Raw genomic sequence first — 19,406 nt, 5'->3', positions numbered from 1 at the left:
CAATTATTGAACTATACTCATTCGACTTGAAGCATGCTCCGACCGTCATTAAAGGCACAGGAGCACGGCCATCAAGGTTTATGTATTACCCAAAGAACTTTGCACCGTGCAGATGCTGAACTCATCATTCAGAAGAGAAAACAAGAGACAAGAAAAAGAAGTAGAAGAAAAAGAAGACGAAGTAAACCAAGTAAAAGATTACAACAGGGATAAGACATCTAGTGTGGTTTGGTGTTAATTATCATGTGTATTCGTCTTCTCAATAACAATATTCATAGGATCAAAAGGTTGGTTGTAAGGGCAAAACTTTGAATTTTTCCTTTTATGACTAAAGATTGTCCTCGAAGATGGTTATCTTAGGCATATGAGATTTGCAGACCGTAAGAGGCAAACTTTTCAGAAGTGGATTGACATGGAATAACTTTGTCCTGGATCCCTTTCTTCTTTGCCGAACAAATACTCTCAACCAATCCCCTGAAAAGCTTCAAATAATCAATCTAGGGTAACTCTCAATAATCACCATTAATTTCCACAGGAGCAGCTCCACTCTCTAAAATAATGAAACCAACATGGATCTCTCACTACAATCTCTCTCAGAAGTCACCAATAGTCTCCACATGTGCAGCTTCCCTCTCTAAAATAATGAAACCGGCTCACATCTCTTACTACAATCTCTCTCATGGTGATCTTAGAGATGAGCTTGATCGCAACATGGCAATCGATACATAGTCTTAGGTTCCTCATAACCCTAATAACACACCCTTGAGGTGAATTCATGAGGCCAAACGCAACAGGAATCTTCTCACTATGATCAGCTAAACAATCCTCTTCCTCTTCCTCACCCATGTCATGGAGCACAGAGCTTGTATCAGGCTCATACCCATGTCCTTTGATCTCCACTATGAGTTTCTTTGAAAACCTGTGAATCTCTCTCTATTGCAGGTGTGATTTATTTCCCATCCAAAACATATAACCTGGTTTTTCACCTCAATCCAGCAAATTCCCGGCTCTTTCTTCACCTTGGAGTCTCTCATGGCTTTTCTCACTCTAGTAACATCCTCCCATCTCTTAGACGCCGCATGTATAATTGAGATTAAAACATAAGGTGCAGAGTCATTGGGTTCCATTAATATAAGGTCCTCTGCAACTCTCTTTGAGACCTCTGCATCCCCATGAATTTTGCAGGCTGAAAGCAAAGTCTTCAAAATAACGGGGTCTGGTTTGAATGGCATTGATTGGATCAGAGATTCAGCTTCTTTTAAGAAACCCAACCTTCCTAGAAGACCAACCATACAAGTGTAGTGCTCCAAATTTGGCTCCAACCCATGGTCCTTGAGCCCACTGTGGCTAAAAGCAAAAAGCAAACCAAGAAAGGTAATCTCATTGGGCTTGATCCCTTCTCCGACCATCTTCTCAAAGAGGTAAATGGCCTCTCTTCCATATCCATGAAACCCATAAGCTGCAATCATGGAGCTCCAAAGAACAGTATCCATTTCGTTTTCAATCTCTATAAAACACTGGTAAGAATCAAGCCAAACACCCACACTTTGAATACATGCCAACCAGGGAACTCCTCAGAGATAGAGCCAAGTCTACCCCAGCTTTAATGGCTTGGTGGCAATGAGCTTGCTGGCCTTGCCCAAGAGTTGCTAGCTCTGCACAAGAGATTATAACACTCACAAAAGTGACCCTATCAAGCATCAGGCCTGAAGCGTTCATCTTTTTGGAGTAGTCTAAGGCCCTATCAGATTGCCCATTTTGAGCTTCAACTGCAATTACAGTGTTACAGGAGACCACATTATGGATAGGCATGGCTCTAAACACTCTTTCTCCTTCATCTAGGACTCCACATTTCATGTACATGTGAGAAAGAGAAGAACCCACAAATAGATTGGATTGAAACCCGAGCTTTACTGTGTTTCCATGGATTTGTTGCCCAAGTTTCAGAGCTCCTATGCCTGAGCATCCCTTTAAGGCACTTCCTAGAGTAAACTGGTCTGGGATTAAGCCTGAATTCCTCATTTCTGAGAAGTAATGCAGGCCATTTTCATGGAACCCATGTTGGGTTAATCCTGAAATCACCGCATTCCACGAAACAAGGTTTTTCTCAGGCATTTTGTTGAAAAGTTCTAGAGAGAGAGGTCTCCTTTCCGAGAAAACCTATTGATTAATATATTGAAAGGCATGGTGTTCGGGCTTCCCATTCTCTCAAATACTTGCAGGGCAAAGTCTAAGCTTTGGCATTTTGAATGCATGGTCAGAAGGTGGTCGTAGAGAAATCGATCCGAAGAGAGCCCACCTGTTACTGTAATGGAATGGAGCTGTTTTCCTAAAGCAATGGACTGTAATGGTACACATCCTTAAGGAGGAGAGAGAAAGAAATTCGGTTTTTTAGGAGAGAGAAAATTGTTGGGTCGAACCCTGTTTCAGGTTGGAATTTTGAGAGGGTCTCCTTAAGCTGACCTTCTGAACAGAGGGTGATGAAATCTGCTCTAAATTTGGTGGGGTTTTTGGAAGAGGTAGAGAGAGAATGGAGGAACTTTTAGAGGATGGGTCCTGGTTGTGTTGAGGATGCTGCATTTATACATGGCTGGATATGCTTATTGGGTTTTTGCTTTGGCAATAACATTTTTTGGCAACTAAATCTCTTGTTTCTGTTTTGTGGTAGGAGGTGAGAGAAACTTGCCCGTTAACTATAGGAGCTCAAGAACATGGTGATTTTGAAGGACCGGTTTTTTCCACATTAGCCCCTCTTTCGCTACAGTTCTTATGAAATTACGTAGTTTCTCTCTCTCTCTCAAGTTTGGAATCGATTTAACCGGCCTGATCAGTAAACTGGCCGATTCAATTGTTCTAACCAGGCAAGTCTTGGGTAGTCAAAAAAGTTTTGAACAAAATAAAAAAATACAAAAAATTTTTACTAAAATATGAAAAAACATATAAAAAATGATTAAAACAAAACACATTCAAATTAAGTTGAAATTAATGAAAAATAGACTTTAACTTATTTTATATTTTTCAAGGGCTAGTTTTAAATTTTTTTTTTAAAAATAGAAAAATATAAAGTGAATATTAATGACTAGAACATTTTTTAATCTTTACCATAATGTAGAGAATATTTAAAAATACATTACAAATCAAATTTCTTATATTTGAGAATTAATATACATTTGTTTGAATTTTTTTTTAAAATACTGGTTGATCACCCTAACCACTCAAAACTAGAATTAGCAACTGGCCGATTTCGATCTAACCTGACGGTTAGATCAAGCGATTTTGCGAACAACGTATGGGCCGACGACTGATGCCAGTTTGCTCTATAGGTTCTTTGAAATTTACGTTGCACGCCTCTGCCTCCCTCTACGAGGTTACAATGACTCTCTCTACATGTAAGTATTCCAAAAAATTGCAAAACTCTCCCCGCCCAGCAAGGTTAATAATGATTTTCCCACTCGCCTTTTCTTTTTCTTTTTTTTGACATTTTTTTTTTTTTTGACAAGGTTATATAGGAATGAAACTTGAAATGTGCTATAAAAACCAGCCTCTACAATCTTGACCCAAGCCAACTCTCTCTCTCACACCCGTTGCTTTTCCGTGTCTTGGCTTTTGCCATGTTTATTGCACCATGGACTATAAAATGGGTAATAAACTCCACATCGTCATGGTCTGGTCGTTACTGGAAACATGATCGTTTTTAGGATCACGAATTGAAGATTACTGGTTTTTTTATTTTTTATTTTTTATTTTTTTCTTGATATATTAACAATGGAATAGAGGGTGGTACCTAATGTTGAGCCGAACTGAAGACAACAATCTTTAGAGTGATGTTTTTACCCCTTTTTGTCCCAAAAAGTGGGGAAATCAGTCATTTTGATCAAATTGTTGGCTCATTTTGAGCCATTTCAATCTTAAATTAAGACCATTTTTTTCAAATCAAATCCTTTTTTTTAATACAGGCATCAAGAACTAGAGTTTTTGTCAAATTTTAAAATAAATAAATAAATAATTCTCTATTTTGAATTCAAATAAAAAAATCTAATAAAATACATAAATAATTATACATTAGATTCATGGGTGCTCCATTGCAATGACATACTTTCAATTTTTCAAAATATAGATTTAGACTGTACAGTGAATGCCTGAGATTCAAAACAGTGGAACTGGCGCCGATTGATAACCCTCAGTATCTGAGTTTCAGAAAAGGATATAATTTTGGTGAGTCAACTGACTCATCCATTTACGTGCATCTCCACCATCCATCTTAGAGATGTTTTTTGGACCTAGAATTTGAGGGGCTGATAACCAAATCATCGCTATCACAAACCCAAATAAAATAACTTCTTCTAAAATTGCAAAATCATTTGTTCTTTTTTGTTTTCACCTACCTGTTAATTTGGGAACCTTTTCTTCTATTCTCACATAAAAATGGCGTTTGATTCGTCAGGGAATACTTCTCCTTGGGAAAAATTCATCATTATGCATATTATTTTTCACAAACTCGTATAATAGCATTTGTAAAATTATTTCATTAACTCTCCTTGGATAATTTGTGTATAACCGTATCTCCCAGGATAATTTCTCTCTCTCTCTCTCTCTCTCTCTCTCTCTCTCTCTCTCTTCACAACTCAACTCATTATGAAAAATCCTCTCTTTCTAATCCGTCACAACTCACATATTATCAAAAATCCTCTCTCTAATCTGTCAAAACTCACATATTATGAAAAATCCTCTCTCTCTCTCTCTCTCTCTCTCTCTCTCTCTCTCAACAAACCAGGGGAACACAAATTAAGATGCAAGTCTCACAGAACCAAAACACCAAAAAGTCACATAACAAGTATGATATGAAGATAAGCGTTCTTTAATTTTAAAAGGCAGATACATGAAACTGTGGACTAGTAACCAAGTAAAGTGATGCATCAAATTGGAGAAGGATGGTCATCATCCAAAGAAAATTCGATTTATAACACCAACGGGCAAAGCATAAGCCGGATCAATAGCTTTCAATCCTGGATACTCCAGCAATGAAAGACCTACAACCATTCATGTATAAGTATATTAGCAAAATACCTTAGTATATAATATATGAGTGAGAGAGAGAGAGAGAGAGAGAGAGAGAGAGAGAGAGAGCATGCACAAAAATAACTCGAGTATACGTGCAAAAAGAACTAGATTCAAACCTGTGTTAACTAATTAGTCCTATGTGTGTTAGTAATTGGCTCCAAGACAGTTTTCGTCAGCCAAATGGTTGGAAAATGCACACCTAAAGCTTCAGTACCCTGAATTTTATAGATGGTCAACTTCTAAACACTTCACTCTCTCAGATATGGTCACAGGCTTGAGGAATGATTTTATTTGGAATATTGAATTGTCAGTGAGAAGAATTGATTCTACTATGGAGCAACAATATATTTCGTTGATGTAGCAACTCTATTCAACTTTTCATTTCCCTCAGATATAGGACTCCATTTAGGAATTGACAACCAGTGGCTCATTTTCGGTTCAATTTTGTATCATGAAATCAGCAATGACAGAATTCTTGAAATGCGTAACCATAACACCAAAGTTTGGAGAATAAACACTCCTAGAAGAGTGAAGGCCTTTCCGTGGTTACTGAAGCAGGACTGCATTGACAAGAGAGCAACTCAGGAAGTGGGGCAAAGTCCTGGTGAATGTATTCGATGCAAGCAAGATGCAGCAACTAGCAACCTTGTCTTTCTATATCGTCCTCATGTGAGAGGTTTATGGGACCAGGTCACAAGTCTATCTAATTGGCAATGGATCATGCCTGGGACTATTGAGCAATTCCTAGCACTCAGCCTTACTCCGCCCTATCCCAAGCTAGGAGCTCACCTTTGGCAACATCTTAATAGCAGCCTTTCTCTGGAGTTTAGGGAAGGAAAGAAATGCTAAGAGTATTTGAGGGATAACCCAGAGAACTAGTGGAAATTACCAAAGTGATGATGAGGCTGATTATTCTCTGGGCACATGCTACATTAAACTTAAGGAGCTACCTGAAAGAATCCTTCTTTACCATCTTTATTGGCCTCCTTACGATCCCAAAAAGGTTGTCAAATCAGCAGACTGGAAACCACCTCCAGAAAGTTGGCTGAAATTGAACTTTGATGGGAGTGTGCAGGCAGACACAAAAGGCTGGCTGTAGTGGCAGTTTGAGGGATTCACTCATGAATGTCATTTGGACTTATCACGGAGAACTTCAATTCTGTGATGTTAACGAGGCAGAGCTTCGGGTAGTTAAAGAAGGTGTTTTAAAGCTTAATGAGGGACAAGAACGCATCATCATAGACCCTAATAATGTCATCAGGTGATGTGAGAACCCTGCTTGATTCTGTGGCTATTGACCTCTATCACGGATAAAATAATGCTCAAACTACAGGGCGGAGAGGTCATCTTCAACCTCATTAACAGAGAAAAGAATGGAGCAGCAGACAACCTAGTAAAAATGGCCACAGTTTAGTTTTTGTTGCCATCCCTCCCTTTCTTCTACTCTTACCCCCTCTGCCTCCCATCTTTTTCTCTTCCATTTTGTTCTTATCTTATCTTTTGATCCTCCTCTGTCATCTTCTCTCTCTTTCTCTGCTTTTCTTCTCTATTGTGTACTTATTTTACTCTTTCATTCATTCAATGAAATTACCGTTAACATTCAAAAAAACAAAAACAGAGATATGTGTCAGTCTCTAACAAAAACAGAGATATGTGTCAGTCTCTTACAATACAAATGGTCAAAAACACAAAATCTCAAAATTGTACTTACAACACAAAATGGCCATATGCCATCTAAAGAGAAGATAAGCGGGGGAACGTTTGGGGTGGGGTGGGGTGGGGTGGGGTGGGATTTTAGTACTTTTCTAGACTGTTTACTTTGTATTAGCTGATATACATTGCTCAAAAATACGTATCCACTGATTGGATGCTCTATATAAAAAGTTTGTTATCGAGGGAATATCCTAAAATGCTCTACAGAAGCTGTTGTTTCTTTTTTTGACAGAACTCTACAGAAACTGTTGTTTAGTTACGGAAAGTGTGCGACGCCCACAACTCAAGAAAGTGCCAAAAAAATCCCATGATGGGGGCTACTTTTCTAGTGAAAGTTACATGAAGAAAAGTTAAAAAAAAATATTTAAGTTTCTCAAGTGTGACATGCACAAAAATCGATATTCATGTTAATGGATCTAAACCCACAACTAAGAAGTTAAGAGTGGGTTTGGGTTGGGATGGGGGGGGAGAGGTCGGGGGGAAGAGAGAGAGAACCAAACCACAAGCCTAAAGTTAGTGAGAGAGAGTGAGTATGCACAGAGTAAAAATAGGAAAGGTTTATATACTTCCCCTACAGCATAGAAGATCTATGCTTCCCCTACCATCCAGCCATCCAATTTTGATCAAGATAGGCACTCGTTGTTTGATCTTAGATCCGACGTCTCAAAGTATTTTATTTCTAGTTATTTTTGTACAAATTGTATGAATATGAAATTTGGTACGTGTCATCTTCTCATTGGGGCGCACTTATAAAAACTATAAAAAAAAAAAAATTCTATAAAATATAATGACCACAATACCCTTTGAAACTTTCAGGGGTATTTTGGTCATTTTATCTTATTGGAAATATTTTTTATATATTTTTCGCTAGTGTGAGTTTAACAGAAGATTGGACGTCCAAAATTTGGTGTCAAAATAGTTTAATAGAGGATTGGACGTCCAAAATTTGGTGTCAAAATAGTTTATAGAAACAAAATTAAAAATAAAATAGTGTAGAGACATGACATTGTGATTGGGGCAATCTTAGCCCTCCATTCAGAATGGAGTGTTGGATAAGAGGAAGTATATAAGTTTTATGTTGTAGGGGAAGCATAGAAAGCATGCCCAGTAAAAAATCGAGATGTGATTGTGTAACTTCGAGGTTATAATGAAGAGTGACCCAACACAAGGAACTTGGAGCGCCAGATGAGCGGTGGGGGAGGGGGAGAGATTCAATGAAATGCTCACACACAGAGACTCACCTGCAACACCAAAATAAGTATGAAAAACATCAACAGCATCGTCTGGCCTGTCTGAGATACCTCCATTCTCCTTGTCCTACATTCCAAAAGATATCATTCAATGGCTAATTTCATTTATGCATCATATAATGTTGATATCACAACTCACTCTACTCAATTCACATCATAGAAAGAGATGCGGATGAACAAAAGAAACAGAATTCATAAAATATTTATAGCTATTTATCCATTAATTTAGTGTGTGGATGCAATGTAAATCCGCCCCCCCAGACAATGAAGTCACCATGCTTTTTGTAGTTCCACAAAAGCATTCATAATTGGGTAAGAGCTTGCAAGGGTCCCGATCCCCGGATCCCCCAGTCATACTCAGATTGCAAGAAAGTTTTCACAAGAGGAAAATAAAGAAAAAAGAAGTTAAGTGATTCAAACATTTTTTGGCCCCGGATTTGCATGGCTCCCAATCGGGCCCAACTCAAGCAAGTCATGCATCAAACCGGTGAGTTTTAAACATTGTTTTGATTAGTAAGAATGATTATGTGCTTATTTAACCATCAAGTATATAACATATCAACAGTTTCAATTGAAAAACAAAACAGCAAAGGAAATGTGTTATGAATAAGTTGATTTTTCCAATTCCACTACAATTTGGAAGCGAAGAATAATGTTATTCTGTAGAACAGAATAACAGGTGAACCATAAGGCCCTGTTTCGATACCTGGAGATGCATGTCCTAAGGAGATGCCTAACCTGGAATTGACATCTCCTAGGATATAGCTGTCTATTGTTTGGATAGCATCTGATAAGGGACCAATAAGATTCTTGTCTCTGCTTGAATCGTATTGATATTATTATGCTATAATATTATTATTAATATGGTTCAAGTAGAAGGCTCGCAAAGGGCAAAAGGTAGGCCCAAAAGGACATGGTTGGAAGTAATCCGAAAAGATATAGGAACTTGTGGCCTCATTGAGGGGTATGGCCCTAAATAGAGCAGAATGGCAAACCAAGATTTGTGTAGCCGACCCCAATTAATTGGAAAAAAGCCTATTATGATGATGATGATGATGTCATTACTAATATATTTTGGTATAATATAATTATTAATATTATCAATATAACAATAATATAATAGTAACATTATAATAATAATAGTAAAATTATAATAATATTATTATAAAAAATATTAGAATATATAACCAATAAGCATAACAACATAATAATATGCATAATAGTAATATTTTTATAAATACTAATAAAGAATAATAGTTTTATTATTATTTTGGTCGAATGCACATCTCCATGTTTAAGCATCAAAATGTGGATATAAATATCTGCGTGGAGATTGAAATTCCATCTCCAAATGGCATCCAAACAGAATAAATGCCCAGTCTCCTTGAAAATGAGTCTCCCAGAGATTCATTTCCAGATATCCAAACACGCCTAAGAAGCCTCGTATCTGGATTTTATAACCTCAGTGGACTGTATCTCTCTAAATAAATGTGAGAGTATAACAATAAATAAATAAAGTTCATAAGATTCATTTCCATGTATCCAAACAGGCCTCGTATCTCGATTTTAAAAAATCAGTATCTCTTTAAATAAATGTAAGAGTATTTTTTTGATGCACATGTTTTGCACCCAAAAAATGTAATCTCTCTCTCTCTCTCTGCAGAAAGAAAAAAGAAAGAAGAGAGAGAGAGCTCCATCCCTCCTGTTGCTGAGAAATAGGACAGCTACATCATGTATCTCTCTCCTCTCCCTCTGTATAAACAGACACACACACAAACAGCCACACGAAAAAAAAGAGGGTCGGATAAGAAAGAAGCTATAGCCACTCTTTAAGTTTTGGTTGTTGCAGACACATGCATCAGGATCATGATCTAAATGAAAGAAGCATGCCGCACCTGCTGGTATGTGCAAAAGAAAGGTTTATTCTTTACAATGTTCTGAAAGGAAACATTTATCTGCTTCCTAATCCATGGCAGCACAAATGAACAAACAAGGGCTCACCTGACATTCTAGAATGAATGTTTTAAGCTTATCCCTGTCTATCCACTGAACTCTATTAATCATAATCAAGCTAGAAAGGACCCACCAAGAGTAGCACACCTGCAAAGGAACAAAGAAGCATATCATAGGAGTTCTCGAACTCCTAACAAAAGAACAGAATTACATGAAAAGACCCACTTTAAATTTTAACATAGGAAAAAAATAAAAAATAAAAAACAAAAAATAAAAAAAACCTACATCAGGAAGCTTTTCAGGTCGTCCATTTAGACCACCAGACTTCACTTGGCGCTCACACAACCACCACCCCAGAAAGTCCTTGTCAATAAGGTTTAAGGAACCCGTTATAGCAAGAGCACCAACACAACAAAAGACTGCAATCATAAAAACCACATACACACGCATTCAGGATAAATAATTTTTTTTTGATATTTCAGTAATGAACAAGTAATCTCACATCAACTTGCTTAGGCCATATTTCACTAATGTAGAACTCTACATAAAGTCAACAACAAGCCATTGAGTCGACTTAGATCTTAATTGGAGTATCCTCGTTTTTTTTTTTTTTTTTTCGTGAACTAAATCTTAAGTGAGTATCCTGGCGACCTGGGAAAAGAATATGACTCGATAAATTTGAAATTTATACAATAAATATATAACTACTTAGTAAAAAAATAGAATATGGATAACTTATACAAATTGAATAATTCAAAAAACATTGAGAAAAATACAATAGGTCCAGAAGATGTATGGGAAGCAAAATGGATAGAGAGATTTAGAGAGAGGAAATAGAGATTGGGGAGTGGGAGAATGATGTGAGAGAGAAAAAGAGAGAGAGAGCAAGATCACTATAAGGGCTTCTATAATTATAAATTGACATAGGAGAGAATGACCCCACATCTATGAGACGTACATGGCAGAGGAGGATAGCAAGGAGCACAACTTTAAGAGTGAGAGGAAACATTTATAAAAAAAAGGAAGGGTTACATGACAAAGCCTTCGCCTCCCAAGTTAAGGCAGAAGGCCACTGATTGTGAAATAAATATGTCTGCCTAACATGATTTAACTCAAGCTAATGAGGAGCCAAGTCATGGATGAGTCATCAACATATGGTTTGGAAAAATTAGTGCACAAGAACATAACATCACTGTGCATGGCAGAGTCACCAAACCGTAGTTTAAATCAAGAGGCCCAGGCCTAAGTTACATCACATGGATTTTTATCTCAAACTGAAGTAGTACATATAAGCAAGTGTCATTTGTACCTTGCCCAGCATGAGACTCTCCTCCAGGTGTGCAACCAAATCCACCATCAAGATTTTTGCATCTCAATATAAAACTCACAGCTTTTTCTATATTGATTTTATCTAGGCGATGCAATAACGCAATGCAGCATATTGCATTGTACGAAAACCTATAAAATTGTAAAGAACAATGAAGTAAGTAAACAAAAGTTGCAAGTTCAAGATGATTTAATCCTGTAGGAACCACTTTTTGTCTTGTTGAAAAAATTAGAAGCAAAAGAAGGAAAAATAGACTGGTACCGAGTATCAATTTCCCCCCACTTGTCACCTGAGAAAGACCCATCTTCATTCTGCAGCCTGGCGATATCTACCTATTTGATCAAGTTAAACCAGAATTGAAGCATGGATGAATTTTATTCTAAATGGTAACTTAAAGCAAAATATCTTTTGAAAATGTCAACCGACCTAACATGCCCAGTGGCATAAATCCAACATAGAAGTAAAGTTAGAAAAATGTCTCCTATTTCCACTAAATTCCCATCCTAATAGCTCTAGACAAGTCCAATTTGGAAGGGGGGGAAATTACAACTCCATGATTCATGCAAAGTTCAAATTATAACTAAAAGCAATGAAGCAGAAGAAACTTAATTCCCAAGTTACAAAGCGGATACAGTCGGCCACTTTATCAATGTCAAGAACATCTATCCTATCAAACAGAACAAGGACTTGCACAGCACTGAGCGTATACAGAATGTGTGGATCATGTCCAATATTACCACCAAATCCACCTACAAAATTAAGCAATATTGTTCCTTATTTTCCTACATAATCTAGGTGCAAATTATCAGTATCAATTAAATGTAGCGTGCAAGAAAACAAAATTTGTGCAACAAAATCAAATACATTGACAGAACGGAAAAATTGGCACCATCAACAAGGAGTAATAATCATGCAATCTACAGACTTTAAGCATGATCTTCCAATATGAATTTCAGATAATCATAGCCATAAATAAATGTTTCAGTTTCACAGCTTTATGTATTAACCTAACTCCTCTTAATACGCAACCCACATGTAGAGCTCACTATTGTGCATGACAATGTATTGATTTCTAAGTTATATGTGCAGAAGCACCTTCATACCCCTCTTGTAGTGGTCTATTATTTTCATCAATCACGCACATAAACACCAACCTACAAATGCAAGCATGCACACACACACCCCGTGCCATTATTTTCTGATAAACCACACGCCATGCAAAGTTCAAATTGAAACATCAACTAGGCCCTTTTTTCTTTTTATGGTACTTCTAACTCTCAAGTTTTAACAAGCCTGTAATATTGTCTTTTAAATATACAATTCAGATAATGATCTTCATTCAACTTAATCTGTCATACATTGGCAGAAAGCATTTATAAAACTCAATAGGTCTACCCGTGGTTATTGGATCCTCAATACCACTTCACAAATTGCAGATCACTTTTGAAAGCTACACCGCAAAATTGATGTGATTTTACACTCCAAATCACGGAACAAGCAACAAATCACTAACAGTGAAATATAAAACAGACCACAAACCAGGTAACTATGATCTAGGCCAGCAACTGAAACAAATGATTCACGCATTGGCAGGCATTGACAAGCATGACAATGGGACCAGATCTATCCCACATTGTCATATGGTGAACAAACGCAAGCAAGAAAGCACTACCTTTTCCTGGAGAAGTAAAATGTAGCAAATAGATAGAGACCTAAATTTTATTGAAGGTAATCTTTCTTCTTCTTTCAAACTAATGCAAGTACTTAATCTCGTCTCTCAATAAAATTTCAAAATGAAAATGGTAAGGCCGACATTATGATCCCGCAACGAGCTGCAACCCTTCACCCTGCTTAGACCTCGCAAACCCCATGACCATTATTTGCCCTTTCGCTCTTCACCTTTGAGTTTATCGTATTTTTCCTGATTTCTTCTTTATAGTTTTCTTCCTCCTTCCCAACAACCTCCCTTCTAGTGCAACACCCTCAATCTATTGCTCCGATGACCCCTTTTTCTAAGTTGTTTAACCTCTTTCTCTAGGCTGCCGCAATTAAGGAAGATATCTCTTTTTCTTTTCTTTTTTTTCCTTTTCTAAGGTTGAAAATGATGGGCCTTACTTTCTACTCGGAAAGGGTAAATCCTTCCAATTAAGCAAAATCTAACAAGTCTTCCTCAACTTCTCTATCTACAATGGATCTGATGCATCTCTTTATGTCCAATTGTCCAACTATTTTTTGGGTTATTCCCAACCAGCTTCAGCTTAGCTAAGAGTAGTTACCCTATTTCATTGTCTCACCCAAGGCCTTCATGTAATACTAATCAAGGAGGAAACAGAAGGTCCCAGTTCAGAACAATAGATTTGTCTACAACCAAACAGGTATGAGATTAGCTTCCCTGCTCTTCCCCAATATTTGCAAACATTCTTTATTTCCTTTTCTTTTTTTTGTCCTTTATCTAAAATCCTATAGATTCCTGTTAGAACAATAGATTTGCCTACAACCAAATAGGTATGAGATTAGCTTCCCTGTTCTTCCCCAATTTTTTCAAACATTCTTTATTTCCATTTTTTCTTTTTTGTCCTTTATCTAAATCCTATAGATTCCTGCTTTGAATCAGCCGGAAGCAGGCCACTTCTCTTTGGTAAAACAACTGAAGCACCTGAACAAAGCAAATCTAAAACACTATCGAGCACAAAAAAGAAACATGCAATCTACTCAATGGAATCATCTTTGATAATATTTGATGATCAACAAAAACATCATTAAATTCCATTTGTAGTGTCAGTCAGACAAGATCGCAATTCAAGCCAAAAATAATATTCCATGTACTTATATATATTATATAGTACTTAACCAACAATTGCACCTATATAAGATTCAACCAACAAATAATTAGTAGTAAATTTAACACCTTGAACCAGCACACCTAACCAAAACACTATGGCAATTGGTGCCCCAAGGCCACATCCACCACCATGTCCAATGATGGACAGTTAGAGATTAATCAGGCAAATGTGAATGTCCATATGAGACCAGCTCCAGTTAATCCCCAGCCATCCATCAATAGGAACAGAAGGTGGGTGTAGCCTTATAAGACAATATATCAAATACATCATATATTAAAATAATAATAATAGAGAAAGAGTACCATATTTCATAGTCAATTAGACCACGCAATAATTTCCCTCCATAAAATATTTACAGGATCCCAACATGAAGAATTTTAACTATAACTAAAGTTACAAACCACAATCGTGTTGGCATTTCAACACCCAAGAAACAACCATATCTCGATCAACAGCTCCAAGCTTCCCCATGAGATCCAATGCAGTGAGACCCCAGTATGCACCATTCATTCTCAAATGCTCCATAACCAAAGACTCAAAACTATCCTTCTTCTGATTTTGAGGAATACATGCCAATATCAGTTTCACAAGAACTGTGTCAACAGAATTAGGGGACTACTTTCTAGCTTTCGGTATTCATTTCTATAACTATAATCAAATTCTAAGTTACTTTACTATTCTCAATGGTTAACTTTAAGTCACCAAATAAACTATGGCTCAAAACAACTAAATAATGAAAACAAATTCAGTTTCAATAAAAAAAAAGAAAAGAAAATACCTTTTCTACACTGAGAATGTATTGAACATGCTTGTCAACTACTAGATCCCCCATTATCAGATTCACTGTAAACGTGTAAAGATGAACATCACTGTATAACATGTATCCATACATACAATATATTCATACATAAAAAGGAAGAGGACCCTAACAATATAATTTCCATACACCCTCCATACGTCACCCCTAATTTAACCATCCAAATAGGATACATTTGACCCCAAATTTTGAGGATGGTCTTTAAAAGATTGGATGAGCAACTTCAAAGAGAGAGAGAGAGAGAGAGAACTTTGAGCACATCTAACCCTATATCTAACAATCAAAAAACCATTATTGGGGTTTAAAAAACAAATCATTGATGTGTGTGTTAGGATCAAAAGGTATATATATAAATAGAAAATTTATCAAAATACCCATAGAGATGAATTATTCAGCATTTTTCCCATTTTGCAACTATTCCAACTTCCAATCCAAGACTCTGTGTTTTTATGGGTATTATGAAATTAAATCAAAAGATATAGGCGGTGTAAAACTTTTGGGTAATTTAACAAAGAAAAAGTGCTTTCTGCATCACGGGACACAATACTACATTTGCGCCCCCTGACGCATCACACATCCATCCTAAGGATGTATGTGAAAAAGTGTTAGTCCTACATAAAACAAAATCAATGGTCTAAATGTATTCTTCAAAAACTATCATTTTTAAAATTTAAAATTTATTTATTTTTACATAGTACAGCTCCCCATGTTAAAGATTATATATTCCCAAAAATTTAAGTTCAAAATCCATCTCAAAAACGGATTATGGAGATAGGGTACATATCTACATATGAGTCGGGCGACTCATAAAAACCGTGTACCTCAATACACTTCCCTTCATATAATACGAACTATATATATGCACAAAAAAATGATACTATAAATTATAAAAACCCAAGTCTAACATATACATACTATGCTTCTTCCTGAGACATGAACTCACAACCAGTCTGGTCCCTTCCCGTGAATGTAGTCTGCCTTATAAGAAAATATATCATTTTTCACCAGTTTTTTTTCAGTTATTAAGAGAGAGACTATTGCATAGTGAGAGATTCTCATAAGGCCCCATTTGGGGTTTACGTTTGTTTAATGAGTGTATCTTCTTCCCCACTGTTAGTAGCGGCTCAGCTAATTTTGCAATTTCACTGAATTTTTAACAAGTGCAGGATGAAGCTCCCATCCTGTGCTTGGCCAATATAGATATATGCCCTTACACCATCAGGTGATTTCCTTTATCATTTGTTCATGTTAGAAGTAATCACAAGTGAAAGAAAACATGAAATCGGTTAGAACTCAGAAGGGTCCCAAGTCCGAGTCGTCTTTGACAGATTGGGTTGAGTCTGTCATAGACTTAGCTGAGTTTGTCCAAAAAAATATAATAAAACAATGACAACCAGATAAATTCTCCAGTTCCCATGGGCATGTTAGGCTCCTATTTAGCACCAAAACTCTGCTCAGAAATCTAGCACTCAACCATAAGCAATGTGCTATGGCAGCCATCTCCTTCTTGTGTGCCGAGTACCTCCATTCCTTGTTGTTGAGCTTATGGCTTTTATAAGCAACTGTCCTTCAAGCACCAGTACAATCGCATAATCTGATCTATGTGCACCTCAAACGACACGTGGTAGTCCAAGCATAGCACCTATGTCTCCAGCTCAGCGGGGTGGACCCACCTGAGTTTTCAAACACCGGTGATGATCAACCACTTAAAGCAGCAAGTGGGTCATCTCCTATGCCTGCATCTTGTTCATCAGAAGGTGCCGCCATTTTACCAGAAGAGAAAGCGAGTCGGGTTTGTCTAAATGAATCTAGGGCAATCAGAGCTCTTGCAGGAGGGAACCATTCTCGTGTTTGCAAGAGGATGTCGGGGCCATTAACGGGTTGAAGAGATAAGGCTAAACAGGCCATGGTGACCAATAATTGTGAATGGTAACCACTAATGGCCAAGTTTGAGGAAAATATGCTTTGTTTCCTAAAGCCCCATTCCTTGACAAGAGACCATATGCATTTTTATTTTCTCTTTTCTTCTGTGGAGTTTTCCAATCTAGTTTGTCTGTAAGTGGGAGTGAATCAGAGATCGGATCTTGCAGGTTTCAGTGGTTTTTGGATCCTTTTTATCCCTTCTCTCCTGCAAAACTTGAATTTCGAATCTGGGGAGAAATGGGAGATGGAGTCTTCTTGTTTCTAGGATTTTTCAGGTTGTTTTGCTTCCTCTTCTGCACTATAAAACTTGGTTTTTAATGCAAATTATGAACGATATAAACAAGGACTTTAAGGATTATAACTTTCTTGTGCCTTGGTATAAATTACTCAAAGAGAAAATGAATACACCAATACTAATGGAAATTTTATAACACAAACAAATACTCAGGAAAGATTCAAACCCTATCACCAGTTCCCCCTCTCTCTGTGAGATTTAATTTGGTAAAAAATTAGCGTTTTGAATGTCATCAGAAATCAAGTGGGCACTAATTTCTCTATTATGAACAGAGAAATCAACTGGTCTCACAAGATGCAGTAGGAAACTCAAGAAAAAGAATTTGAAAAGAAAAATTTCAGAGCCAAAAAATAGCAAAAAAATAAAAAATTGCTTCCTTATGGATTTGGGGTAGAGAAATCAAACCCATTGGGAGGAAAAATTGGTGGATGTAGAGATGGAATAAATCTTTTCATGAAAACCAACAGATTCATACCTTTTTTTCTAAAAGTTTTATATAAAATTCATACCTTTTCAGGAGAACAGTGACGCTAACGAATAACAATGGACCTTGAACGAATCCTTGAAGAAAATGGCATAGACCAGCAGATTTGAGAAATTAGGGTTTTATCGCTCGTCTCTGCAATGGCGGACAATTGAGTGGAATCTGATCCAGAAAGGAAAGGCCGAGAGAATTTCACAGGGAAGAGAAGAGGTTTTAGAGGAGGAGAGGGCTCGAGCTCGTATTCCTTTAACAATGGCGGAGGAGAGAGGAAAAAGCCCGATCTTGGTGCACATTGTTTTATTACATCGGCTCAGAAATTAGGCTGTGGTTTTTATAAGGTTGCAACCTTAAACAATCCAATTAAGGAATATCTCTAAATTTTATCATAAATATAATTTTTATATAAAAAATTTGACTTGAGAATCTATTTTTATTTTGTATAAACTATAAAAATGATTCAAGTACGAAAATATTGAAAATAGATGCCCAGATAATATGTTATAAGATATATTATTTCGCGGATTTGAAATCTTTTTTTTTTCTTTTCATATTCATACATCACGATGTTGTGATGATCAATTAGAGGATTGTCCAACATCTAAAAAAAAACCTCTTTATGATGGATTTTTTATGTACATATTTAATTCTACTTAAAGTTGCAACCTTATAAAAACTTTTTCCTTAAAGACATTAGTTATGGGGCATTTAGGGAAAATAATAAATAAATAAAAAGTGAAAGAAAACATTTTAAATAAATATAAAACACCCTTTTTTTTTTTTTTTTTTTTTTTTCAAGTTTTGCTATTTACCGTGGATATTAGCATGAATTTCGAAAAAAGTAATTTACACCATGCACCTCACCTAAAGCAATTTTATTATAAAAATTCCTAAATTTTTTTATGTTCGAAGACCTTTTTCTTTTTTTCTTTTTTTTTCAAAAAATGCCCCACTTCAAACTTTCAAGGTTTGAAGTGACAACAAATTCATATCGACATTTGAAGCGACTTTTTTTCCAATAACATTACACTTTCATGGTTGAAAATCAAATGTTCTTTTAATGACTTTGGAAACTCAAGGTCTAAGGTCAAATCTCTTTTTTTGACTTTAGAGTCTCATGGTCCAAAATCAAGTATTATCTAAATGACTTCGGATCTTCAAGGTTTGTATGTCCTTTGACATTTTGGACCTTGAAAGTTCGAAGTTAACACTTTTTTTTTTCTTTTTTTAAGACAAATGGCTTCAAACCTTGAACACCTTAATCTAAGATTTTGAATCTTAAATTATGGATATTCAAAATAAGAAGCTCAGGATTGTCATCTCACTTCGGACATTTAAGGTCCCAAGTAAGTGTACTTTGAATAAAGAAAAAGAAAAAAAAATAGTATGAACATACAAAAGAAATTATTAAAATAAACTTAAAATTTATAAAATTTAACATTTTTGCCGAGTATGGGTGTTTTGAAATCTGTTTTACCTTCTTTTTTTTATATCCATACATCTTCGGGTTAAAATATAAATTTGAGGGTTTTTTAGCATTGAAACAACCCTTTCTAGCGATTTTTTGAGGTATATCTTACTTAGCCAGTATAAGGTTGGTATCTTATATATGCTACTCCCACATGAATACACTATCCACTTACTCTCTTGGGTAAAACCTATTTAACCCATGGGTTAACCTCATAAAAAATATCTAATTGTACTTTATTGCACTTGAAAAAATTAATATCTTGAGATTGAATA

At 36.2% G+C, this 19,406-nt stretch overlaps 2 protein-coding genes and 1 non-coding gene across 17 annotated transcripts; all 3 read right to left on the bottom strand.

Annotated features, from left to right (window-relative positions):
• Nucleotides 1-356: 356 nt before the first annotated feature.
• Nucleotides 357-1,493, bottom strand: LOC18441128 (pentatricopeptide repeat-containing protein At2g41080). The gene is made up of 3 exons (XR_016058743.1): nt 1,020-1,493; nt 658-933; nt 357-497 (listed from the first exon to the last, which is right to left on the bottom strand). It is a non-coding gene; the product is annotated as a pentatricopeptide repeat-containing protein At2g41080 (transcript).
• Nucleotides 1,494-1,527: 34 nt separating this feature from the next.
• On the bottom strand, nt 1,528-2,115 carry LOC110007843 (pentatricopeptide repeat-containing protein At2g41080). The gene has a single exon (XM_020671565.1). The coding sequence runs from the start codon at nt 2,113-2,115 to the stop codon at nt 1,528-1,530; it is 588 nt and encodes a 195-aa protein (XP_020527224.1).
• A 2,727-nt stretch (nt 2,116-4,842) lies between these two features.
• LOC18441129 (geranylgeranyl transferase type-2 subunit beta 1) lies at nt 4,843-17,895 on the bottom strand. Of its 15 annotated transcripts, none has more exons than XM_088872731.1 (10): nt 17,692-17,895; nt 14,926-17,180; nt 14,549-14,699; nt 11,937-12,053; nt 11,566-11,636; nt 11,287-11,435; nt 10,263-10,396; nt 10,026-10,124; nt 8,016-8,091; nt 4,843-5,030 (listed from the first exon to the last, which is right to left on the bottom strand). In XM_088872731.1, the coding sequence occupies exons 4-10, from the start codon at nt 11,964-11,966 to the stop codon at nt 4,939-4,941; spliced, it is 651 nt and encodes a 216-aa protein (XP_088728857.1). In that variant the 5' UTR covers nt 11,967-12,053; nt 14,549-14,699; nt 14,926-17,180; nt 17,692-17,895; the 3' UTR covers nt 4,843-4,938. The 15 variants fall into 15 exon arrangements, 14 of the variants coding, with proteins under 14 accessions (XP_088728857.1, XP_088728851.1, XP_088728855.1 ...); XM_088872725.1 differs by having other exon boundaries at nt 11,566-11,632; XM_088872729.1 differs by having other exon boundaries at nt 14,926-14,990.
• Between the last annotated feature and the right edge of the window lie 1,511 nt (nt 17,896-19,406).

The sequence above is a fragment of the Amborella trichopoda genome, chromosome 7 (genome assembly GCF_054954075.1).
Source record: "Amborella trichopoda isolate Santa Cruz 75 chromosome 7, AtrichopodaSantaCruz75HAP2 v2.0, whole genome shotgun sequence".
NCBI classification, from domain to species: Eukaryota; Viridiplantae; Streptophyta; class Magnoliopsida; order Amborellales; family Amborellaceae; genus Amborella; species Amborella trichopoda.
Note: the sequence above shows the minus strand (reverse complement) of the source record. Positions and strands in the feature narration are given on the sequence as shown.